This window comes from Python bivittatus, unplaced genomic scaffold, assembly GCF_059951505.1.
Source record: "Python bivittatus isolate LINGU-HERP-01145 unplaced genomic scaffold, Pbiv_v1 ctg000090_np1212, whole genome shotgun sequence".
NCBI lineage: Eukaryota > Metazoa > Chordata > Lepidosauria > Squamata > Pythonidae > Python > Python bivittatus.
The window spans coordinates 2079005-2105258 of NW_028277046.1; the positions used below are offsets into that span (position 1 = coordinate 2079005).

General features: G+C 43.3%; 1 protein-coding gene across 1 annotated transcript in view; it reads right to left on the reverse strand.

Moving 5' to 3' along the window:
* SKI (SKI proto-oncogene) overlaps positions 1–24135 on the reverse strand; it is a 113322-nt gene extending 89187 nt beyond the window's left edge. The window contains exon 1 of the mRNA XM_015891481.3: positions 22018–24135. Coding sequence (XP_015746967.2) covers positions 22018–22992 — 975 coding nt within the window. The 5' untranslated portion in view covers positions 22993–24135. The remainder of the gene's footprint in view (positions 1–22017) is intronic.
* Positions 24136–26254: the final 2119 nt, after the last annotated feature.

Here is a 26254-nt window from a genome sequence, read left to right on the forward strand (position 1 = left end):
CAACCCTAGGGATGGCTAGCACCTTGAAGATGCTCCCATATGTTAACATCTTACTGACCATCAACATCTTGGAAGTTATTGCGTGTTGGGTTTTATTCTATTTTTACTGCATTTTATATTGTTTTATTGTATTTTAATATTTCTTGCTGTTTTATTGTGAACCGCCCAGAGTCACTTTTTGTGAGATGGGCGGCATCTAAATTTGAAATATAAATAAATAAAATAAAAAGAGGTGAAAAAATAACCCAAGGTCAGCTATAGCTTCTTCCACCTTCAAAACAGATGCTGTGTTAATAATAAGGCAAGTATTTGCAGTATAGGAACTAAAAGAATCAATTCACAAGGTAAGTTACCTCTTGTTGTGATGTTTGCATGAACAATAAGGCCACCCTTCAACAAATCACTCATACTTGTTACTAATCTAACATTACTGGTGTTGTGTAAGATGAGTGGGAGACATAAGGTTCAGAGGTGGCCCAAGTCTCCTTTTTTTTGTAATCCTCAAGAGCTTCCTCAAACTATGATTGCTGAAAAATGAAGGCATGGCTTCCCACCATTGTTAAGCAGGAAACTCGTAAAGACTGCAGCATAAACCAAATTTTTTTTTTAAAGAACCCAAGCTTCTGTAAAATAAAATCTCTGAACGCATTTTTAAGCATCATCTTTCCTTTTGGAGCAAAACTCACAAACGAAACATGACTGCTTCAGTGCAGGAGCAGATTTCTTCTTTAAACAAACGGGGAAGTCAGAGAGAGAACACATGCACGCACACACGCGGACAGGCAATGCTTAAGGTGTGCCTGAGAAACAGGGAAGACAAAGCCTCTGCCCCCCCCCCTTCACTTCCCATTCTTGTTTACCATCTGGGCTCTGAAAAGACAAGTGATGGGTGGCTGCGTGACAGCTCTGGCAGGAGAAGGGTATTCAAGATTTGGGAAGGGGAGGGAACACAGAGATGGCGTCCTTTGACCAAGCATGAGAACCACGCTCCAGGAGGGCTGATGACAAAAGGTCTTGTCCCCTTCAACTCAGCCAAAAATGTTGCCCTGGAAGGTGCTGGCACCAAAGTGCCTGTCCTTACTTTCAGAATGTAGTGCTTGTTTCAGTTCATACTGGATATTAAAGAAAGCTAGACAGGCAGTGGACTCAAGATAACAAAAACCAACTGGAAAGAAGGCTGTGAGTATAATTTATTTGGGGAAAGAGTTGGATTTTATTTACATAAGCTTGTTTTAAGAAGCAAAACTTGGACAACCCACGTGTAGGCCAGCAAATCCATTATTCTTCAGCGAATAGTTCCAATTATGTAATATTTACTTGGCTTTGAAGCCCCCCCCCATTTTTTCTCTCCTTTTTTTTTCTGTGTATCCAAATTATTCTGACATTATATTCTAGGAGCAAACTTTCTTAGAGAACATTTTGGTCCATTCTTCATATAATGACAAATTTTGACTAAGAGATAAAGTTAATTCTTTTAGTTGAAGAGAATCAAGATTTTAACTCAGTCTTTTTCTCTCACTTGCTTATTTGGTCTCTCCAGGAATTGAGTCCTACATTCCAAATTTTGGGTGCACATGAGAATTGGAGGGTTTTTTAAAATGTTAAGAAATCACCATGTAGCAACCTACCCAAACTGGGGCAAAGAAAACCACTTCACAGTCCAAACAGAAAGTAGCGTAATGTTGACAGTTACATCAAATATGGGAATTGACATCCATTGCATCTAGAAAGCCACCAGGTTCAGAAATCAGGAGCAAGCACACTGATTCATTTACAGTAAGCCAGAAAATCTGGTTTTTGGTAATATGTGAAACTGACCTGTGGTTTTTCCCTCAGTTCCTTTTCTCTTTCCCTTGTGTGATTCAAAATATGCTCTGAAAAATCAGACTGAGGTTCCGCTATGGAATTTGGTCCTGACTTAGCATATTCTGAGAACCTGGCTTTTCCTGGCTTGGTCAACAAACCGCACTAAAATAAATCACAGCTTAGCAGAAAGGACCCTGATCGCAAACTGTTCCATCTACCATCTTACTTCTACTGGGAAAGGGAACCTGCACAGCCCAGCTTCTCGAGATTTTTTCAATTACTCTCATGATTTCCCAGGATGAGACTGACTCACTGCTCCTGAGCACTAATGGCTGCAGAGAGACAGAGAGAGGGTGAGAGAAACCGTGGGCAGAGAAACTCAATTATCAAGCAAGGTTTTGAAGAAGTTCCCTCTTCCCATTTCTCTTTCGTTCTTAGGTGGCCTTCTTGAGAACTGAGACTCTTACCCACTGTGGAGAGCTACTGTAACTCTTTTAAACAGGATCCCTTCACCCAAATGACATGACGGGAGATTGAATACAAGCTTGTCATTCTTTTGGCCAGACTGTCTGTCTGCTGGTTGAGCGTTTCCTGCTCTCGGTTGCTGCAGACGCCACTCTCTGCATTGGTTAAATTATTTAAAATCCATAGCTGTGCAACTGTGCTGCGGGGGGGGGGGTTGCTAGCAGAATGAATGCCAAGAGTATCTCTTCCCCTTAGCTCTTCCACTCTTTCCTTTTTTTATTTTATCCACATGTTCCCTCAAGCACACTGCTCATCAAAGCCAACTTCATTCAGACTAAAAGCTTTTCTTTCTTTTTTTTCTTTTTTTAATTATTGGCATACCTATCCAATGCAGTGAAAGTTAATGGAGGTTTGCATATGGGGAGTTGGGGGAGGATGTTTTCAGGAGCGGTGGCAAAAGCTACGAAGGACAATCCCAGCTCAAATCACTGCTACCTCTTGGCAAGTTTCAACTTCACAGACATCTCTTCTTGCAATGTAGAACAACCCCCCATCCCATGGTAGGTACAACCAAGTTTCAACCAAGTCAACCAAAACCGTGAACTTTTATGAGAAAACAGATCTAGGCTGACAGTTCTGCGCAACTTTCTGATGTGGACTGGCTTAAGTTTAGCTGCACACGGTGTGCAAACACAGTGTGGTGGTTTGAACACCATGCTTTCTGGCTCAGGGCAATGAGTGCACACAACCACCTGGGGGTTATTCCCCAAACCATGGATAAACTAATGGTGGCACTGTGCAGTGTATGAACCCAAGTCTCCTTTGTTCTCCCCAAGCTGGTGAGTGGGTTCTATGCTTCTGAACTTTTAAAAATCCAGACCCTTCCACCGTTTATTGGGATTAAAATGAAAGCTGATGCTTGTTAAAGTCAGCATACAGAGACACACCAGCAAGAACATTTGATGTATTGTCAGTATAACACATATATCAAAAGGAGCTTCTTTCCCTCCCCCACTTTGGGAATTATAGTCAGCAAGGCATGGAAGAAAATAAAAGAGTCTTGTGAGGCCATCTGCTGTAGAGGACCAGGGTGAGGTCAGGTCACACAATTAAACCTGTCCTGGGACACATTTAAATAAAGACGGTATTTACATTTTTTTCCAAAGCAGGGAGATATAAAGCATACAAAACATTGTTCTCTTCTCCACCATCTGCCCCTCGCCCAATTTTATTTTATTTTTTTGCACGGGGGCATGCTTAGCAACTACGATTTCTAAAAAGCAAAAACAGACTGTTGTCTACAAGAAAAAAACACTTGATCTCATGGCACTAGCGGACTGCTTTCTCTACATTTTTATTTTTTAAAAAAAGTTTGATAAAATATGTACGGCAAACTTCTTCAAGAAGTTTGAGTTTGGCAGAGATGAAGATGATAGTACTTCTATCAAATACTATTAATTTGGCAGCTCTTTAAAGATTTAACCTCATCAAGATGCACTTTCTTTAATATCTAAGATTCCGTCAAACTATAAATTTGGGTGGAGGGAGAACTCAGTCCTTCTCCTGGAAGTTGCTTCATAATTTCTACAACTCCAGCACAAAATCAGAAATATCCCAAATATTTCTATTGCTAAAATACTCCAAAACTGTATTCATCTACATTTTCTATCTGCATATTTATTATACTTCCCATGTCTTTGCATGTCTCTATAAGGTCACTGTATCCTTTATTCTAACCACCATGGAATGAGCAAAGAAATGCTTCAAGTACTGTCTAAAAAAGCAATATGAGCTTTTATGTTCGCTTGTGAACAGCAACTCACCCAACTTTGTTCAGCCAAGAGTGAGCCACTAAAAAGGTGATGCCTTTATAAATAATGAGAACATTGGTTTTATTTTATTCATTTTGGGACATCAAATACAATACAAACAATCAACAGAAACCTGCATGGAATGAAAATATATGTGAACTTATTGACAAAGATGGCTAGCGACTTGAATGTTGGCTGTGAATCTTGGGAATAGCAGATATTAATGTATCTCATTTTATATTTGTGATACTATCAATCCAAGATGACATAAAAGAAATGTATGTGCTTTTGGGTCTACCAGAACTCTCCATCAGGCAAGGTGTCATAAAAAACAAGGGATATGGCAAAATTCAAGTGAAGCCAGGTATTTCAGCCATGAGCTTTGCAGGTGCTCTGTGGGATGGCACATCACTTTGGATAAACTTGGAACAGGACTTCATTCCTGTTCTGTCAGCTTTAGCAGATAAACAAGAGGACTTCCTTCCTTAAGTTCTACTCAGTTAATATAAATTCCCCTTCCTTTTTGAAGGAGGATAGATCACAGTAAGGACAAAATCTGACAGGTGAGCTAGGGAACATTTGTGGACCCCTGCATATATTACTTCCCCACATCTTCTTAAGTGCTTGGTTTCTGCAGCAATTTCAATGGAATTGCTGTGATTTTACTTGTAATGGGACAAAGCAGGAAGTCTGACCATTTGCACCCAGATTAACTGCAAATTATGGCTAAATGGAGCTGGCAGATGTCCTCTCATTTTCATAGGCAACACCAAATTCAAAATGGGGGAGGCAGAAGGATTTTATTTAAAAGATGTCATTTTTTTATATGGGACATACATAAAATCAACTCCAGCAGTATTTCCAGAGACAAAGCAATGGGATTTCCCATTGTAAATGCAACTTTAAAAAATAAGAAAAAAATTACACAAGGCATGTTCCCCCCAATGAACAGTTATCAGTTTAAAGCAGGACACAGCACTTTTCAAAATCCATCAGTCTGATCAATTACCTGCTGCGGTTCAAGCTAAGAACAAGAAGTTTCTTCTGCCAATGTGTCCTAAATGAACAGTGGATAGAAATTTCATTTTTATATTTCCCAAGAAGTAAGAAAGGAAAGAAGCTGGGGCATCAATAAATCCTCTCTTCTCCTAAGTGTCTTCAGCCCAAAGCGAAATAAAACAGATGGGGAGATAAAGCCCTCCAAAGGAGGGGAGTCACAGCTGTGTTTTCTTTTGTTTCTTAATGGGAAAAGCAACTGAGCTTTAACTATAATTAAGCTGCTGGACACCATTTTAATGATGACTTGAAGTTAAAATGATCTGGAAAAGATAGCTTCTGATCATAGCAAGAGAGGTCCTGGAATGATGGTGGAAGCTCCTAACTGCCATGAGAGAGAAAGAAAGAAAGAGATAAGAGAGTTTGACATCTTGGATACGCGACTTGGATGTGCGACTTGGAAAGGACCAGACAGCATGTAGCATAGCATGACTTGGCTACTTAGGCCTGCAGGTCCATCACTTAAGGCAATGAAAGGGTGGGGTAAGGAAGATGTCCCTGTCCCAATTTCACCTTGCTTTTAGCAGCAATTTGCAACAGAAATCAACCTCCTAAAGAAGAACTTCCTACAGAAGATTCTCTGGAAGTCAGGTGATGTACAAATTCAATAATAAAATAACATGTGGAAGTTGCCACTGGCTCAACAGAAACACCCTATATCAGCCTGGCCCAAGCTGGCCAGAGATGATGGGAGCCGGCATCCAGCACACCTAGCAGAGCCATTCCGGATGATACCATCAACACATAAGAGCAAATTCTATCACTCTATTATATTTAAAAGGTCTTACTAAACCAAGAAAGTTTCTTGGGTTTAGACTTCAGTGTGCCAGGGAGGCGTGGACTAAATGTGAATCAGCCCCTCAAAAAAAGCTGTTTCCATTTCTGACTTCAGCCAGATGGTCACCTGACCGAAGACCTTCTTAGGAATGACCCCAAATCAAGGGTCCCTTCAGGGGATTTCACTTCTGTGCTAGGAGGAATGCAACATGCCTCTCACTTTTAATATACTGAAGACCTTTATGTCTCTTTTAATTGTGGAGTAATGGCTTAATCTGATCTCTACTTCAAGATGATTTGGCAATGCTCAATTGCAAGTTACTGAGCCACACAATTAAATAAGGAACATGTATCCTAAAAGGACGTTCAAAAGTTCTGCAGCACAGAAAACAAAACATTGCTTTCCCATTTGGAAATCTTGGAGAGCTGAGTGGGTAGCCTGATGGGAATTTTTCCTCAATGATGCCAAGAACTGAACTACGTGATAATTTTCCAGCAGTGCATTTCTTTAGTTAATGCTACCCAATCTTTGTCCTAGGAATGCTGGTTTTATCATCATCACCAATCACTATTATTAAGCTATCATGATATAATGGATAGTGTTTGACTAGGACCCAGGAAATCTGTATTCAAGTTCACAGTCCTTCTTAGAAACTCACCAGCAGATACTGAGCCAGTCACTTTCTCTCAGCTCAGCCTACCTCCCAAGATTGTTTTACTCTGTATGGCAAACTGAACTCCTGAAGAAAAGGTGAGCTGTAATTCCAATAAATGTATAAATATAAACCAAAAATCTGCAGCATTGCAAATTTCACCAAATGGTGTTACCCCATTAGGTCAATCCAAACCAAGTTACACTGGACACTAGTACCTCAAAATGCTGGTCAAAATGAGTGAAAGCAATGCAGTTCTGTAGTATAAAAACCGTGGGGGAGGAGGAATTTGATACACCTAAGCCCTCCATTAATTCTAAAAAGAGAATGAAAGCAATATTTTAATTAGAGGCAATTAACAGGCACAATTTACCTCTTCTGCACAGTTTTGAAAGAGCTTTATGAATGGAGAAACAGAAGCAGGAAGGTCAAATGCACAGAGTGATTCTCAAGGAATTTAACAATGTTACTAAAAAAATCACAGTTTTGATAGTTGAGTTGGAGGGGGACTTCACAAATTTACAACAAAACTGTCAAGCAATTAAGGCAAGATACTTTGCACATGAACTTTAACTGCTAATTAAAACCCCCTTGCTTAATTGACTGCATTTGCATAGCATTCAACTGAAATGCATAAACGGTTTGGGTAACACTCAATATGCCTCCCAGCATCAAGTAAGGCTGCAGGTAAAAAAACAAACAGGAGGCATGGAGCAAGAGGAAAACCTTCCCAAGGGAAAGGAAGGTGTTGTAATCTTGTATATTCATAATTTTTTCTTCAACAGCAAGAGGGATGTCTCTAACATTAAGATACTGGCAATACTGCTTTTGAAAAGAAAAAAAAAAAAGTGGAATAAACTTCATAAAAAGCCGCTAAAGCCACTAACATACCCAGCTGTGTATGCCTATTCACAACCTCCTTTGTCATCATACAATGTCTTTCTACTAGGAAGGTTTATTTTTCCTTCCCTCCCACAAGGATCTCCTTAATTCTGCATTGCAGAACATCTTTCCTCATCCAACTATCCCGCAGATGGACTACAAATCCCATCACCCTGAACAAGTATGTCCAATAAAAGAGACACAGTTAACAATCTCAGTAATCACATTTATTTCTAATTTAGATTTCTAGGGTCTCCCAACTCAACAGTGGGCAGCCTACAAATGAAAAACAAACCCACAGTATATTAACCCCCCCAATAAGATTTACGTATTTATTTATAAATCATAAAGCCTCCTGTCTCCAGATGACTCTAGGCAGTGAACAACAATAAGTATAAACCATCAACCAGGAGGATCAAACATACACCATGAACAAACCCAACATAATTCAGGCAGATACACCTCCCTGAGGACAATTTTTCTGATTCCAGTTTACATTCCCTTCCTTCCAAGCAATTCAAGGTGGTGCATTTAGGACAATCCTGCTTATTCTTGTGGAAGTCCTAAAAGTAGATTAGGTCAAAGAGCTTTTTATTCACTTGGGTATCTCAAAGTGAAGCCTTCTATCTGCTCTAACTGGAGATTCGTGCTAATGGTTCAAGAAAAACACATGACAAATGCAAATACATTTTCACCAGATCATTATGTGTTGGAGAGAAATAAAAAGATAAACATCTCCTTCAAGTTCACCTCAACATCCGTGCAGGCTTTGGCAACGATGAACAGTTTGCTACTGCCTACTTCCAAGTCTATATAGCCCTGGGGCTTTCTGATGGTCTCCCATCTAAAGGCTCATCCTTTAAAATAATTTAGCAATGTACTGCCACTTACAGAATGTTCTCAGCCTAGTATGAGGAAGACTAGAAATTTGAGCACATTCACACTCACAGACCACATAAATGTCTACAACTGAGGAGGGCCAAGGATTCAGCAAAAAAACAAACAAACCCTCAAAAACATTATTGCACATCTAACTCCAGAGTTGCATAAATGGCTTCTAATTGTCCCAGCTGGAGCAAAGGAACGGCAAAAGCCACATGAAAAGGGCAAGATTGCATCTGAAGCCCTGATTCAGCCATTGTTCCAATGTAAATCAAGAGAGTTTTGTTTGAAGTTGACAGCATTGCACCATCCCAAATCAAACATTCTGAAGATTGGGGTTAGGGTCTGTGGTTTCCAATTTAACATTTTGTCTTTTCATCTCTCAACAGGCATAAACATGCCTTCTCTTCCAAGTGTTCTAGGTGCAACTAGTTTTCCAGCAACTGCCAGGCTAATGAACGAGCTCTGGGGCACCAGAGAACTAGTGGTAAATGCTAGTGTTTGGCCCAAACATTCTTGGGTATTAAAAAAACCAAACCATTCTCCCCCAGTGAGATGGGAAACAAATTTCCCTCAAAGCAAGAAAAAGGTTGAAATTCTGCCACTCAGCTATGAGATGTCCAAGTACAGTTATGTTTAATGGCTTGTCTTATATTGTATCCATAGTGTCCATTAAATCCCAAAGACAGACCTGATGGGGAATTCTTCCTCTGGAGCTCAGGAAGCATGGACAATCAGGGAATCTCCAAAGGAAAAAAGAAATGCAATAGCATTTGGTCAGTTTGCCACAATAAAGTGAGCCCAAAACCATCACTGAAAGGAATTCCCTCAGAATGAGGAAGAAAAACAGCAGAGTCTTTGCAGCAGAGGCAGAAAACTCTCTAAGGAAATTGGAAGACTGGTTTGGCACAGAATTTGTAAAAAAAAAAAAAAAAACTGCTGCAGTCTCTGTGCAAGGCAGGATGCCCCTTCAATAACACGCCTCTCTCATCTTGTTCTGCCTTTGCTCTCCTCTTTCCTAGCTCCTCTCCAACAGACTTTGCTTCCACTCCCTTTTATAAACAGCTCATTCAGCAAAAGGGAAATCCCAGGATGCACCAAGCTGCGCTCCATGCAGAGCCTGGAAGGGGAAAGAGGAGGCTGGCGGGGGGAGGCAAACTTTAAGACTGAGTCCAGATGAGCAGGAAGAGAACAGAGGAGACAACTGAAATTGGCAACTGAACCTCACAGTTTTCAGAGGGATTGCTGATGCCGAGCTATTGTTAAAAAAATAAAATAAAATTAAGTGGAGAAATGCTGGTGGCTGGGAGAGAGAAAAAGCTTTCCAAGGAAACAAATTCTGGTTTGTGACTGACCACAAAATATTTAACAGCAGCCTCTCTCCATGGCAAATGGTGCCAAAGCTGAAACAGACCCTAAAAGCATCTTCCGTTATAATGAACAGTCCAAATTTGGCAAGCCACTGTATGTTGTGGCAGATCATCACAAGAATCTAATACAAGGAATTTCATCCACTGGCACCTCCTGGGGGAAGGAAAAAACAAAGCATTGGGGGGAAGCTGAATTCTCTCCTCCTCTCTATTTACTCCTCCCAAGCTATGACATCCCAAGCCTTAAGCAACTCAGGAAGATATTGTACTGGAAAAAGCCCTTTTGCCATTCCATCTGCCTCTTTCTTCTTGCCTTGTGACATCACAATGGTTTCTGAGCGAACTAATTGTGATGTCACAGGGGATTATGCTCAGAGGCAGGGAAATCCAGAGGGTTGGGGTTAATAAAAGGAGCTGTTTTCATGCAAATATCGCTGCACAAAGTAGAAGGTGCCTCTTTTCACAGCCTGTGAATGACAGGCATGAACTACCCCTGAAGAGCCAAGACAGTTAAATGTACAACTCTCTAGCAGTCCTTATAGGAAACCACACCTCTCCTTGTGTGAAAATCTCTCCTCTTGGACCAACTTTAGTTAGGCTCCATTCATGAATTCTCAACGACTGGAACAGACAGCTGCTCAACTTTCCCTTATGTAATACCAGTTTACCAGTGTGTTCTTTTGGGGCATCACTAGATTCACAGCCCAGGCTTAGGAGAAAGAGATTCAACTCAAACTGCATAGATTTTATTGGGAGAACAGAAAGGGGCTTTCCAATGAATGTGTTTAAAAGAGATACTGTCAGTCTTCACACCAGACTGGGCTGTAAATCAGCTCTCCAAACACTTAACCCCTTATCAGAAATTGGCTGACTTGGTAGAAGGCTCTCAGACACAATTCAGCAAGATTAGTCACCTTACTGAAGACAAGAATGACATCATATTTGCAGAAGGGTTGCAAACTGCAGCACTGGGAAATCAAAGCTTTTACTATAGGTCTGTGCTCCAAGGTTTCAATTATCTGCTTTTTTCTTCTCTCTCTCTCTCTCCTGCTTTTCCAAGTCAGTGGGCCCTTGGCCATTCTTTGGACTGTCTTGGAAGGCCCCTGATCTAAATCGACAGAATAGTTCTCTCTAGCCTGGGATGCGGAGCACTGGTTCCTGTCTCACTAGATTCATTCCTTACAGAGACACTTTTATTTTGCCTGGTATTACCTTATTTTCGTAAACGTTTTGATGGCAAGGGAATGCCACTACAAGATGCTCTACAAATGGAAAAGAAACTCAAAACAAAACAGAACAAAAGTTGCAAGGCCTGGTTTCCAAAAACAAATTTATAATTCCTGTATAGGACTTCTTACCAAACCACTGAAAATGGTAGTCAAATATTGCAGCAATGGTATAAAACAAAAGGCTATAAACACTGAATCTACTAGTGCTAGCAAAATGGTTTTGCCAATGCCTTCGGTCAGGATTTTTTTAAAAAATCCAGTCTATAAAGTATAAGCCAGCCCAATTTACATTTCTGGGCACGTTCTCCCCATTTTCTGACCCAGCTGGAGAGAATGTCTAAACTTTGTCCTTCTTGTAATTTTTTTTAAACAACCCTAAACTGCATCTTTTACAATTGAAAACCACACCAGAGGAACTGCGTGCGGCAATCTCAAGTTTGATTTTTGTGCACTGCTCTTCAAAACCAGCTTACAACACTCTAAAAATCACCAAATGCAGACAATGACATTTTCCAGAAAAAAAGAAAGCAATGTATTTCATCACACTGACTTCACAGAAGGCAAGCTTAACCCCTATTAGCCCTCATTCAGAACCACGCACACTCTCCAGTAAATGTTTTATGTGCAGTATAGTATTTTCCAACATTGCTTAAAAGACTCCATCATGTATAAAGGCAGAGCACGCAAAATAAGAACTTGTAGCTAAAAATCTGGGTGATTAAAAAAGCACTGGAAAAACAGCAAAACTGAGATCAGTTGAAGCTCCCTGAAGAATGGGGGGGGGGGCGCTGTCATTCAGAAGCAGGGCACCCACTCTGCACATCAATAGTCCCAGATTTAATCTGGCTTTTTAGCACAGGGCTAGAAAAAAAATTCCTGAAACTCTGGAAAGCCAGTCAGTATCAACAATACTGATTCCATGTAAGATAGCTTCCTATTTAGTTATGTGTTTGCATTTTTAATAAAAATTGTTTGACTTGCTGGAAAAGTAGCTTCCACTTTTTGCCCAAAGAGAAAAAGTGCTGACATTCCCATTATTAGGGTGTCACTCCTCTAACTCCTTTAGTCATTAAGTGACTAAGAGCGATGGGTGAGCATCCTGTGTTTCTCTGAAAAATCCTCTTTCCTTGGTCTCTACAGCTTCCGATGGTTTCTCATCCTTCCGCTAAATCTTAAGGGAAGATCACGGAAATCCTCAAGTAGATGGTTTTTTCCCCCAGATCAGAAAGCAAGGGCAGCCAGTGTGGTTCTTTTGGTGGGGAACAGAAAAAATAGCAATACCTCAACTCAGAAGCACTACCCAACAAAGCTTCTTTCTCAACAGGAAACAACATCCAGGAAGTTGGAGGATAGGTTTCAGCACACCGTAAGTTCCTGCCTCACTTCAGATGGCAGAAAGGTCTGCAAAAGTGGGTCTCCAAAGAGAATTTGAATCCTCTGCTGATTTATGTAGGAAATGGACATACCTCCAAACCTTCATCCATTCTGAAAATGTGCACACACTTATCAATAGCCCAAAGGAAGCCCTGTAACTAACCAAACAAAAAAGGATTCTATTAACCCCACTGGAAGCAGAGTGCAGCTTGACTGATTAAGTGCCATCTTGTCAGTGTCAACTCTTAGCAACCACACAGACACTTTCTCCAAGATGATCTGTCCTCACCCTGGCCCTTTAGGACTCTCAATGGTGCATTCATTGCTGCTGTAATTGAGTCCATCCGCCTTGCTGCTGGTTGCCCTCTTCTCCTTCCTTCCACTTTTCCCAGCATTATGGGAACTGGGTATTCGCATAATGTGTCCAAAATATGATAGTCTGAGCCTGGTCATTTGTGCTTCAAGTGAGAACTCAGGACTGATTTGTTCTATCTGCATGTTTTCCTGGCTATCCATGGTATTCTTAAGAGTCTTCTCCAACACCAAATTCAAAGGTGTTAATGCTCTTTCTATCCTGCTTTTTCAAAATCCACGTTTTGCCTCCACAGAGTGTCACAGAGAAACCCAATGTCTACAGTATAGCTAACCAGAAGAAAGGGTTTCTAATAATCTCACCAGAGGCAGGAAGTGGGCTTGCCCACAACTCAGTTGCATAGTTATAGGGCTTCAAACTAGGGTTTTTCTCAGAGATTTGCTCCCACTATGCGGGAAAACTCAAACTTCATGCTTGCTGGTTTTACCACATTAATTTTCTCAATAACAGGCCCTGCTTAGAGGGCAGTGACAAAGATGAGAACTGAGAGAGAGGAAGACAGAGTGTATCTTATTGCTACAGCCTATTAATTAAGGGTATATTGCATGATTATAAAGGGGATGCAGAAAATGCTACAATAGCATTTGCTGTTGCTACTTTTCCTATTTATACATACAAACTTAGGAATTTACATCTGAAGGTGAGATTAGGGCTATCAGACCTGGGGTGCAAAAATCCACATAGCTATTAGATGGCAGTGAACAAATACTGTACAGAAAAAATCTAACTCATTATTGTTCTCTAGGATTATAGATTATTGCAGATCAGAACAGATCGCTCTGGGTAAGGTATAAAGAAAAGAATACAGGTAAGTACTGAAGAGGCACATACTACCATGGCTATTTTCCCTTTGAACTCTTCCAAACCTCTCCACTCAAAATCTTTAAAGTCTCAGTACAATGCTTCTAAAAAGTAATTCATATAGCAAAGAGCGTATTTGACATCTGAAGACACTCAGAATCTACAATGTGCTACATCTGGGTTATCAGTGTATCTGAAACACTGCCCAGGGTGCTAGACTTTGCTTTCAACTTTCAGAAAAATAATAAATTAAATGGGAAGCAGCAGCATTTTATTTCCATAAAGGCCTCTGGGCACCCACAGAAAATAAAAATACTGAGTGGCTGTGGCCCATGTCTGTATCTGGAAGTTTCCCCACCTGCCCAGAAAAATAAGGTAAGCTGGGTGTGGCAGAGAATATCCTGGGACAGAGGGCTTATTGACAGGAAATTTGCCAACCTTGCTATCGCAGGTCTCCATATTATACTGCTTACAATTATTTTTGATGCTCTTCTGAATTTCAAAACAACTAGCTGAGATTCACAACAGGAGCCATAACCCTAGTTTACAAAGTACAATGGCTGGGTTGATTCAAGCCAAACCCAAACAAACATACTATAGCCTAATGTGAAATCCTAGCTACCACAATAAACCAGTTAAAGCATACTGTCTGTGTCTTTAATTCACTCATGACAATCAACCTGTCCCTTATAAAATTACATGAGGAGACATGAATATTAAACAGAATAGAATGCAAGTGAATCAGATTTTTAAATCTTCTGCTGCTTGCAAAGCCAAAATGCAGCTTCAGCTTTACAGTTTAAACCCATGACATCCACAAAATGCCAAAAAGCAGTGTACTGTTTATTTTGGTTTAAAGTTTCCATCATTTAACAATGAAAGAGGTGGAAGCAAATGATGCAAGCCTTAAGAAAATGAGAAGGTTGTTACAGTTTATGCAACCATTTCAGTGAACAGAGGAGGAAAAGAAGGGAAAATAAGAGTGATAGAGACCCCAGAAATCAAAATTGGAAAGCTGGCCTAAAATTAGTCATTCCAAAATTCTAAGGCAGCTAACCTGCACCTGAAACTGGAAGGGTTAGTCCTGTACCCTTCAACATACTGGATCTTCTGTTATATTCCACCCAGACTTCCTAACACTTAATATCCTGTCTGCTGCTTCAATGCCCTTACTCAACTTTTTCAGACAGACATTACACAAACTGGCTGGCCAAAAAAAGGGGTTGGGAAACCAAGAGGCAATTAAGAGTCCATGACCTTATCCTTTTAACATGATACCACTGACTTGAGCAGAACTTTGCAGAACAAACAGGAGGAGGAGGAGGAGGAGGAGGAGGAAAGGAAGGAAGGAAGGAAGGAAGGAAGGAAGGAAGGAAGGAAGGAAGGAAGGAAGGAAGGAAGGAAGGAAGGAAGGAAGGAAGGAAGGAAGGAAGGAAGGAAGGAAGGAAGGAAGGAAATTTGATCTGATTGCCAGTGGAATCCAACACACTATTTTTCTTGTGTCTTCTTAACTGTTATTTTATAATTATTTATTGGTGACCGATGCTGATTATTCAATTCAAAAGACACAAGCAAAAAAATTCTGTCATTCCATCTGGGCATTTTTCCACACCTCAATCATAAAAATGCAAGAGATCCCTAACCGTTTCCTTTGAACCTTTTGGAAAGAAAGCCATGCTTCAGACATTAAAACAAATGCTTATATTCTATTATATTCTCTGAACAAGGTCCTTGGAAGTAAAATAGAATATCCTGACAGGTAAGTACTAATTTTCCCTGTATATTTGGATATAAGCATAAATGTTTCCAATGCTCTATGGACCTTCTTTACTCTGACACTTTCCCATTAAGAATTCTAGGAGCTGCAGTCCAAACTATCCAAAGGGCATCAAATTGGATAAATTTAGTCAAATCAGGGATGCGTCTCAGCTAAAGAAATAGTAATTGATTGACCATCTTAATCACGCTAAATTGTTTATTAAATCTACATATGGGTAAAAAAAAACATTCTCCCAAGCTGGTTTATTTAGGGATTATTAATGGAAATAAATGGCACCTCTGGAAGAGACTTTTTTATTCACAAAGAGAAAATTCTGGATTTCTGAAACAAGAAGTTTACTTCCTCTATCCTTAATCTGATAAACTAATGTTCTAGGAGATATTCCATCCACCGTAACAGAGAATGTCTCTTTCATGATAGTGCCATTTTTAAATGCACTTAGATCACATTTATTCATTAGATTAAATGTTGCATTCCTGCATATAAAATGATCACAGTATTCAGGCTTCTCTATAACATTCATTCAAATGCAAAATAAAATGATGCTAAGTAAGACCAGGGATGCACCCTTCAACAATAGCTTGTACTTTCACAATTTGAAAACCAAGTTATTTTTTTTTTAACTTGATGCTCTCCAGATATACTGACTCTGGTACAGGGTACATTGGCTAGAGATTCAAAGACTTGCAATCCTGACATTTGGAGAGTGCCAGATTGGAGAAGGGTGCATGGGTTCGCATCTCACACCAAGCACAAACACGGGTTGTCTGTCAATAGCCTCATTAAAAAAAACACGCAGTCAATACACACCAGTAAAGCACAGGGTGAGCATCCTGCATTTTAAGGTAACTTGCTCATCAAAATGCATGAGCTTTCCACTCCAGTCACCATCCACTGAAACTTTTTTCTGAAAAACCATCTACCATGTTGTACTGGAAGACTTTTCTTCAAAAGACAGGCCCTCCTTTAAGGCGTATGCTACATATAAATGTGCACTCACCTTTGGCAATGCATGGAGCAGCTCCAAGGTTATACTGGGTGTAAGCTTGTGGTGCACTCTGGTTTTTTTCCCTCCCTCCACCAACATTAATTTCCAGGTGGCCGGATAACTGCTACTACTACAAAAAATGCAAACAGTCTCTGTCTCACAAGATCACTCCAAAAACTACATTCCCTCCAGCAGGAATTGGTTTCCGCTCTTTGATCTCTCACAGACTCCTTCCCTTAGCGAAGAGAGGATGGGCTATTGGTATGAATCAGAAACAAAATTTCTTGGCTGTACTTGTTTGTATAGGACAATCCAGCACATTCCTCCTCTGGAGATACTGAAATGTGTAGACAATTTCTTATTTTTCCTTATGAATGCCGCCATATAGAACTTTTCTCCATATGGTTACATACATAAAATGGAATAAATGTATTCAGCTGCAACCCTTACCCACAGGAAAAGATTATACATGTAATTACTTGATCATACAACTTGACCTAGGGCAATGCATTTTCAAGAAGAATACATCGATATTTCCCACCTGGTAGCCTCTGGATGCATGGGGACTGCACTTCCCATGATTCTCCATCAATATGGCCATGGGAATTCTGAGAACTGCAATCCCAGTATGCCTGAAATGTGCCAGGTTGAGGGAGGATTATACATACATACAAAAGTAATCTGACTGTGATCGTCATACGTTACTCTCTACCAGCTATTGTCCTTCTTGCAGACCCATGTAGGACAATTAAAGCCTGTAAAAAGAGCCATCTTGGGTCTTGAAAGTTTTGCTAAGCAGGCACATTCTGAAAAAAGGGGAGGCAAGAAGAAAAATTAACTTGCAAAAGAGGGAATTCCAATAGTATGGTCCTTACTGTATACATGCAAAGCCACAAACATATGTTTTGGTTTAACACAATGGCACACCATTACAGCTTGACAGAGTAAACCAAGCTGGAGTTGCACATTCCATTCAGTCCAAATAGCCTGGTTTATACATAACTAAGCTATAAATCATGGCTTACAAAACATAATGACCAAGTTTGCACAATACACTAAGCCAAACCTCATTACAGCTCAGTGCAAAATAAATCCCAGCCTAGTGTTGTTCAACAAGCTATAGTTAAAAAGTATCCTGGCTTAGTGTTAGATGCAGATTCAGTATGGCCTGGTGATCAGTCAGCACCCATAAGGCTTCAGAGTTCTTATGGTGATGTAGGTTGCAGGAAAGCACATACAGATTAGTTCAAAAGTAGACAGCCTGGGATCTTTTTGATGTCTTAGACATCCACTTTAAACTCCCTTAGCCAGCATGCCCAATGACAAAAGATTGTAAAGCCAAAATAATTTAACATATCTAGAAACTGCTGACTGTTCCACAACAGAGGGTTTTTTTCATATACATCAAACAAATACAAAGTAGGAACCAGACAGCTCTTGTCTGCATTTGGTCATCATTACACCTACCTTCCTGAGAAAAAGTAAGCATATTATGGGAAGGGGAGAAAAACCAAGAAAAAGAGGCAGGGGGAAAAGAAATGTACAATGCATTTTTTTGTGGGGAGGGGGAACCACAGAAGAACACAGTCCAGAAGATGAAGTGGCTTTGAGAGATTTGTAAAGTCCATATAGGAAAGATTAATGCCAAGAAAAATAAAGAAATAAAATGTTAAAACAGGGGTAGGAAGTGCCAAGAAAAATGGACGTGCCTCCAACGATCGATAGACAGACAGACAGACAGACATGAGTTTCTAAGTACCACTGAATGAAGGAGAGCAGGGAAACCAGATACGCCTAGGCTGCTATTCCCTTCTTTCCTGATCACTGGCCATAATGGCTGAGACTGATAGGTACTGGACTCCACTAACTTCTAGCAGGCCACCAACTCCCCACTTTGGCATCCAGAAAGATAATTTATATATGATTTTTATCATCTGGCACACAACAATACATACTGTCCATGAATATGGAAAGAAGATGAAATTATAAGCTGTGTCAGCTTCTGTGTCATGCAAGCAGAAGTAAAAGGGAGCAAATGTTGATCCAGAAAAGAAAGCTCCTTCCCAAAACTTGCCAAGGAGACATTACCACCCATTCTATCTTTGCCACATCCAGTTAGCATTACCAACCTCCCACTATCCAGCCCCAGTTAACCACACAGATCCCTTGCCAAAAAAACCCACGACATGCCATCTGCTTGTCACAAAACATGTTCTCCATATCCATTGAAGCAGTTAAGAATTGCTTCAAAGAGGCAGCCCCAGCACAATGCAACCCCCCCCCCCCCAGAAGCACATGTGGCTTTGCAGACAGTCACAAGCAATACAACAGCACTTAGCTAGGGGTAAAACAGAAAACAGAAGTTAGCAGAGCCAAAACTCAGGCAGCCCAATGCAAGATTGAGTGGGATTTTCCCCCCTGCCCCGCCCACCACCATTTCCTCTCTAGCAGACCTCAACTTTATTTCAATGTTATTTGTCTCTAGCCACAACCTTACACACAGGTTTATTCTCTAGATGGTTGCTTGCTGCAATAAAAACAACTGTAACAAATATTCTCTTGGCTCTGTTGGATAGAAACAGGATTTGAGTGAGCAGAAGGAGAAAATCATGGAAGATGGTAAGCAGGTGTCAAGGTCTTCCCAAAATACACGCATTTACAGCCGAATTCAAGCGTTTGAACAAAGCCCGGCTCTGCAGAGGAACAAGCTAAAGCTAGCCTTTAAAGGCCACTTAAATTCTGGGGTCCACCTGTCTCACTTTTACTTCTGCAAACCAAAACAAATGCTATCAATTCTAGAATCACAGGAGGGACAGTACTTCTAGCAATGTTCACGGACACTTCCTAAAAGAGAAAGATCCACAAGCTTTATTGCACATAGAGAGAAAATGAGAGAGGGGAAATGGTTTTAAATGCTACAAAGATCCCCAGGCCTCAAAAAATACTGCTTGCTTTTTATCTGAAATAAGAGTACACATGTTGGATTAGATGACCTCACAGATACTTCCAGTGATATTGGTTCATTTTCAAACCCCAAGTCATTCCCACCATTTTTGGATTTATTTTGCAGCTCAAAAACCTCTTTAAAAAGCTAGCCCTGGCAAGGTAGTCTCTGAAAGCGATGGCTTATGTGGCAGAGCTAGAAATATATTACAGCTAGGATTCATATGATGCTACATAATGCTTATTCAAAAGTTTGGACTCAGGGTCCTAGGTCACCAAAGAGATTTCTGGCAACCCCACCCACTTTCAAAAAAATGCTCAGACTTAAAATGAAAGTACCCCCCCCACACACACACACTCATTTTCACTGTTCCTCCTCTTCCTATTCATACCCAGGAAGGGCACTCGGCAACTGCTACTTTTAGCACATGATTAGCCAAAGAGAGACAGGCTATTAACACTGCATCCAGCCTGGTCTATGAGAGATAATGTGCAGTCTTTAGACTCCAATGTTCCAACAATAGCTCTCACATTGAAGCTCTGGGGGATGGGGGTGGAGGAAAGGAAAAGAAGGGGGGGAAGCCCCCAGAAAATGGCTTCCTCTTCTTCAAAAAGTGGAAATTGAAGAGCAAACACAAGGAGGAAGCAAGGAAAATTTTAATTTGTCCCTTTGTTCTGCCTTTTTAAATTTATTTGGCTCCTTTGTGGTACATGCATTCAGCAGGCTAGTTGCCTGAAAGGAAAAGTTGTGGGTGGGTGTGCATTTTTCTCCAAAATAGATGTGTAGGAATTTAAAGAGAAAAAGCCTTCACTGAACATTTCCCCACCTCCACCTGTGAGCATTCAGTGATTTTCAGATTTGTAAATCCCCATGATTCAGAGGCAACTCAATAATCCTGCACAATTATGGAGCTAACTTAAGATTTCTCACATTTAGCACCACATTACATTTTGCTGTTGTTTTTAAGGCAATAGGGTTACAGACTGAACTGCTGGACCATCCACCATTTTTTCAAGAGGCCCATAACCTTTCTACTTTATCCACCAGGCCTGGTGCCAAGGCATGGCTTCCGCACCGCACCACTTTCTCACCCAACCACCAACCCCAGGGATTCTGGGAACTGAACACGGCTGCAGATTAAATAAAGAGGATATTGTACCAATGTACTCTCAAGCTGTCTGGCTGGGCAGACTCCCCAGTTGCCTGGCATGGTTGAAAAGTAACTGCAGCAGCATAGACTAGGGCACATTGATTTCCTGAGTGTATATATAACCCATGCACAAACATTGTTGGCACGGCTGAAGGGAAAGGACAGCTACAACCAGACAATACTGGGCATCAAAAACAAACAGTCTGTGCACACATCCTAAACACCAATACTATTTACAAGCGCACTGAATTAGTACAATCGGAATCGCTCTGATTATATGTTTGTTTATTGATGGTTAAATTTTCTTCCTATGTGAAATTCCAAGGAGACAGCCTACAGGAGGAAAAAACACCTTGGATTTCTTCAAATCAGCAATCATGTATAGTGTGGCAATACCCCCCACCCCCGCTTACTGTTTGGCAAGGTGGGAGGGCAAGCAATTAATTAACTACTTCTTTCTTTTAAAGTTCATGCACTTTATAGAGTCACTGAGATTTACTACAGATCAATGAAAACTACAGACAGAACACATCATGCAACATAATTCTCCATTTTTAAGAAATGCCACTGCAGCAGGGCAGACCTTTCTGTGTGCCCTATGTAAATTTAACCATAAAATACAACATAAAGAGAGAGAACTGCCCAGAAACAAGAAAGGCAAGTGCATGTAAGAATGCAGAAAGACAGAATGGCTAATCACATATCTTTCTTTGATCCAAGGACACAGGCACAACTGATTCCAGTTTTGAGAATCCTGCTACATTTCCTAAATTAAAGAAGATAAAGGATTTATTTTGATAGAAAAAGTCACCACATTCAGTTGACTACCGAAGATGGACAAAACACCCTATGTAGAGCCCCACAAATCTGTATCTTTCCATTTAATGTTTTATTCCGAACCTCATCCAGAGTTCTGATGCATCCTTTTTTGCACATCTGTAAACCCCATTTACACACCAAGAGTTATGCTTCACCCACGCTACTGCAAACTGAGTTTTGGCATGATATAAGCATCTGCTATGTGCACAAAGCCAGTTTTTGAGATTCACACACACAGACACAAGCCTCGTCCAAGAGGTACAGCTGCACACTTACTTAAAAATCAGCCCTTCCCATACCAAGCAAAGGCGTCTATGTTGGATTTATACTCCATCTTTCTACTCAAGCAAGTACTCAAGGCAACTTGCTTCCAAATGGAAAAGAGACCATCTGGCGGCACAGTTCCTTAAGCAGATCCAAGAATATTATCTATGTATTTCTTTCAAGATACATTCACAGTCCTCACACAAGTCATGTTAACTCCAGAGAGGTTGGATTCCCACAATCCCCAACCAGGTAGCAGGCTACAAAATTTGACCTAAGCGTGATTACTTAGAAGCTTGACTGACTGGATATATCACCTGTGCCAAGATGTAAACCAACTGTGTCCCAAGCACAAGCAACCTCACCCCTTCCAGGGGTTTGGGGTTACAGCTCCTAATATCTCTTTGACTTCAGCCACGCCAGCCCCAACTGAGGACTGCTGAAACCCCAGTCACCTGGCATCCCCTGAGTCTCCAGTCATCAGCAAAGCTGGCCTCCTCCTTTGAAGGAGCAACCTGGACCAACTCCAGTACAAGTCCCAACCAACCAGGGCCCCTTGCCTCCCACAGGGCACAGCCCAAGCCCTTGCTCACCCTGGGCGCCTTCCTCTTGTACCGATGGCTGTAGTCAAACTTCTCCTTCATCTCGTCCAGGCACTGGCTCAGCCTGGCTTTCTCCTCCTTGCCGGCATAATCCTGGCTAAGGAGGATGTACGCTCGCCAGTTGGCAGAGTCGAAGCCCCAGTGGCAAGTTCGGTTCTCCAGGGCTTTGTGCGAATGGATGACAAACTTGTGCGGCGGGTACATGAGCCGGCAGTCGAGGCACTGGATGCAGGGGGCGCTGGGGTTGCTGTAGAGCTCGGGCACCAGGAGGCCCTTACACTTGCCAAAGCACTCGTGGTAGACTTTGAAGCTCCGCTCGGTCAGCTCCAGCTCCAGTTCCAGCGCGCCGCCGCCAGCGCCGGCCAGCTCCTTCTTGCAACGGCCGGGAGGGAAGGCGCCACCGTAGAGTAAGGCGTTGCAGAGGCGCTCGGCGTCGGTCTTGGTGATGAGGCCGCAGGAGGGCGCCGAGAAGGGCAGGATGCCCATGACTTTGAGGATTTCCAGCTGGTCGGCGGTGCAGCGGGAGCAGTAGACGTGAAGCTCGTCGCAGACGGCGTTGATCTGCTGTAGCGAGAAGTCGCGCAGGACCGAGTTGAGGATCTGGGGCAGGCAGAGCCGCTTCTCGCCGCCCACCACGAAGCACGAGATGGTCTCGCCTTCCAGGACGGTCTCGCAGCGCTCCGTCGAGCGGTCCGACGGCATGAAGAACGGGCCGGGCATCACCGGCGGCGGGGGCGGCGGGATGGGCGGTAGGGGCGGCAGCGGCGGCTCGGCGGGCACGGCCGCGGCGGACGAGGCCGCCGCCGCCGCCTCCTTGGCACTCTCGCGCTTGTACAGCTCCTGCGCCCAGCGCGCCGAGAAGGCGGCCGGCCCGCCCAGCGAGCTCATGGAGCTGAGATGAAACTGCTCCAAGGTTTTCTGCAGCCCCGGGTGAGGCTGGAAGCCGCTCCGAGGCACCGTCTCCATCTTAGGCGGCTTGCCGGCCCCCCCGCGTCCCTGGTTCCTGCGGCGCCGAATCTTTCCTTTCGCCTTTGGCCCCCCCGGAAAACGCGCCTGAATTCCAGCCTCGGGGAAGACCGTCTTCTCGGGGCTTGCTCCTTCAAGGAGGGGAGGAAGGCGAGCGAAAGGTAGAGGGGGGGGAAAGGAAGCTCAAAAGCCGCCCTCCTTTTCAGATGGGACGCCGCTGTCCTCTAACGCCGGAGGGGAGAGCGCCACCAAATCTCATATTTCCCGTCTTTCTTCCTCTGGATGCGCGGCGCTTCTTTCGATCCGCTCTTCCCCAACGCCCCTTTTCTACAAGTTTCTTAAAAGAATTTTTCTTTCGGCCCCGGAGCCAAAAAAGAAAAAGAGCCAAAACAGGGGAGGGGAAAGTGAGAGAACTAGATCTTCAGGGAAGGGGCGGGGGGAAAAGTTATAAAAAGAAGGGAAGAGAGAAAGCGCACCGCTTGCTCCCGGCCAAGCCCCCGGGCGAGCTAGCAAGGTTCACGACGCGGGGGACGCGCACTCGCTCCCGCTGCCCCCGCGGAAAAACCCTCTCCCCCCACCCCCCAAAAGTAAGGATGAGGGTAGTAATCGCGAACCAATTTGGAACCCCGAAACGGGAGGAAAAGAAGAGGCTGGAGAAAGGCAGTTAGCAACCCTGGGGCGCGTCGTCCGAGGTCCAAGCAGCAACTCCTGGCGGCGGGGAAGCCGGCTCCTCTCTGTCCATGTCCGCCAACCCGGCCCCCTCCCAAAGGAGGAAAGGAGAGCTTGGGAGGGGGAGGCAGCGGGGCGAAGAGCCGCGGCGGGACTGTCCCCTTCCCCGGCCGCGGAGCAGCGAGAGCTTCCTCCGCCGGCCGCCGCCTCCGAGGGGTCTCCGAAAAGCAAGGAGCGCGCGGCTGTCTGGCGCGGACGAGGTGGCCTTTGATCGCGGCTGCGCCTTCCGCCCCTCCGCCTTGGCGACCGTGCGAACCGCGTCCGGCCCTGCTCACCTTCGCTAGTCTGCCCGCTCCAGCCCGGACTGAGGACGCTTGGGCGCTGAGCTCATGCAGGCGGGCTGGCGGGGCGCTGCTGCTGCTGCTCCTGCTGCTGCTCCTGCTGCCGCCGCCGCCGCCGCTGCTCCTCCTCCTCCTCGTCCGCCGCCGCCGCCGCCTCCGCCTCCTCTCTGTTTGTTGGTGTCTGCTCAGCTCTTGAATGCCAGCCAAGAATGTGACCAACTCCCCAGGCTGGGCTCTTCCAGGAACCGGCGCCGCCTCCCCCGGCTCGCTTCTCCTCCTCCTCCTCCTCGCCGTTCTGCAAAAGGCGAGCGAAGCCACGCACATGCGCGCGGGCGCACACAGACAGAGCGAAAGGGGAGGGGGGAGCAGCCCGACTGGCCTGCGAAAGCTGCCAGAGGGCGGGTAAAGCGTGTGGTTCCCAGACCTCAGGGCTGCGCAGAAAGACGGGCGGCAGGGCAGGCTTTGGGCTTGACTTCCTAAAGGCAGATTTGAAAGGAAGTCTTTGCGAGCGGAGGTGGAAACATCTGGGGCCCCAAGTTGGACGATAAGGCATCCAGGCCCAGGGGACTGCCCACAGCCCAGTTGTGACGGGGACAGGTGGGTAACCCCAGGCCCCTCGGCTGACTGGCCAAGGCTAGCCCAGGGTGGTATTGTGCACATGATATCCTTTGGCAGGGTATTCATCCTGGCCCTTACTCAGAACCTCCCCCGGGCGGGAAAGAAATCCAGAAGGAAGAAAGACCAAATATCTGCTGCTCTTTCAGGATGGATGCCAAAGCAGCTACCGTGTGGCAGAGCCGGTTCTACAACTGACACATACATACAGATGTAGGCATCCTAACAGCCACCTTTGAAAAAGGTGCTGGGGGCAGGAAGGGATGGCTGGGGGAGCGGATGGGAAATCAGTCGCAAATATCTGGTCAAGGCCAGCCAAGCACTACTTGGGAGTAGCAAGGCGTAGTGGTTAGACACAGGTCCAGGTCCCCGCTCAGCCACAGAAAACTCCTTGGAGGGCTCTGATGCCTTTCAACCTACCTCACAGGGCTGTTGCTGAATAGCTCACTCACGAGCATTGCCTTGAGTTCCTGGAGAAAAAGCAAACCAGGAATGAATGGCCGATGAATGAATGAATGAATGAATGAATGAATGAATGAATGAATGAACTGCAGGATATATACGGTGGAGCATAACTCGACACAGCGGGTATATATTATGAACCGCATTGCAACGTGCCTCTAGCCTTACTCGTACTACTGGAACTCAATTCAGGAAGGGCAATGTGTGAAAGAGAACCCACAGAGGATAGTCTGTGAATTGCTAAGATCTCTGATGCCTATTTCTCCCTCCAGCCCAGATTTTTGGGCAGAAATTTTGGGCAGAAATTCAAGACGCAGAGAGCTCTTGAATTCGCCTGGTTTGTCATAGGCAGACTTTAGAAGTGACCCGCTACAGTTCTTATACTGGCTATTTCTGCAATATTTCTAAGGATCAAAGAGCAATGAATATCCATCGGTGTAAAACGTCCATAAAATCAAGTGCAGGCTGTCTTGATTTCCAGTGCTGGAGCCAAACACTTCCTTGAAAGAGCCATATACAGGCATAAATTTGGTTCACAGGATACCCCAAGATGTAACAAGGGTGACTTGATTTGGTTTGCCATCTTGTGTGGCCAGCCATGATGGTTCGTGACCCATGTGTCGTATACGGCACAGGAAAACCAACTTCAGCTTGGCACAGGGTTATCTTATAAAGTCAGTGCTGTAAAGCTTTAAATTTACTAACTTATTCATCAGATCAAGATGTTTTAATCCATTAATCCAGCTACATGTTGTCTGTTACAGCCTCAAAAAAGCACAGCCACAGTTTCAGCATAACATCATTATAGTATAGTTTTATCATGTATCATTGTCTCACCAAAAAAAAAGCAACATTTTATGTTCTGTAGGAACTTTCTTGGCCCCAGATAAACAAACTCTACATATTCTTTTTAAATGTTACACTGACAACTATTTATTTATTAGGCAGCTATAAAAAACAAATGCAAAGATTTTGTTGTTTGTTAAAGGCTAGGCAAAACGGGAGCAAAACATTTGTAGATGAAATTTGCCACGGGGGAAGAGGATTAAGGTAGTAAACTGAACATTCTTTTTTAAGGTAATGTAATTAATTTTCCCATTCTCCCAATATTTAATATTAAGAGATGCTCACCTTTCTTATCTCAATTTATATGATACTCATAGGAAAGATCACCC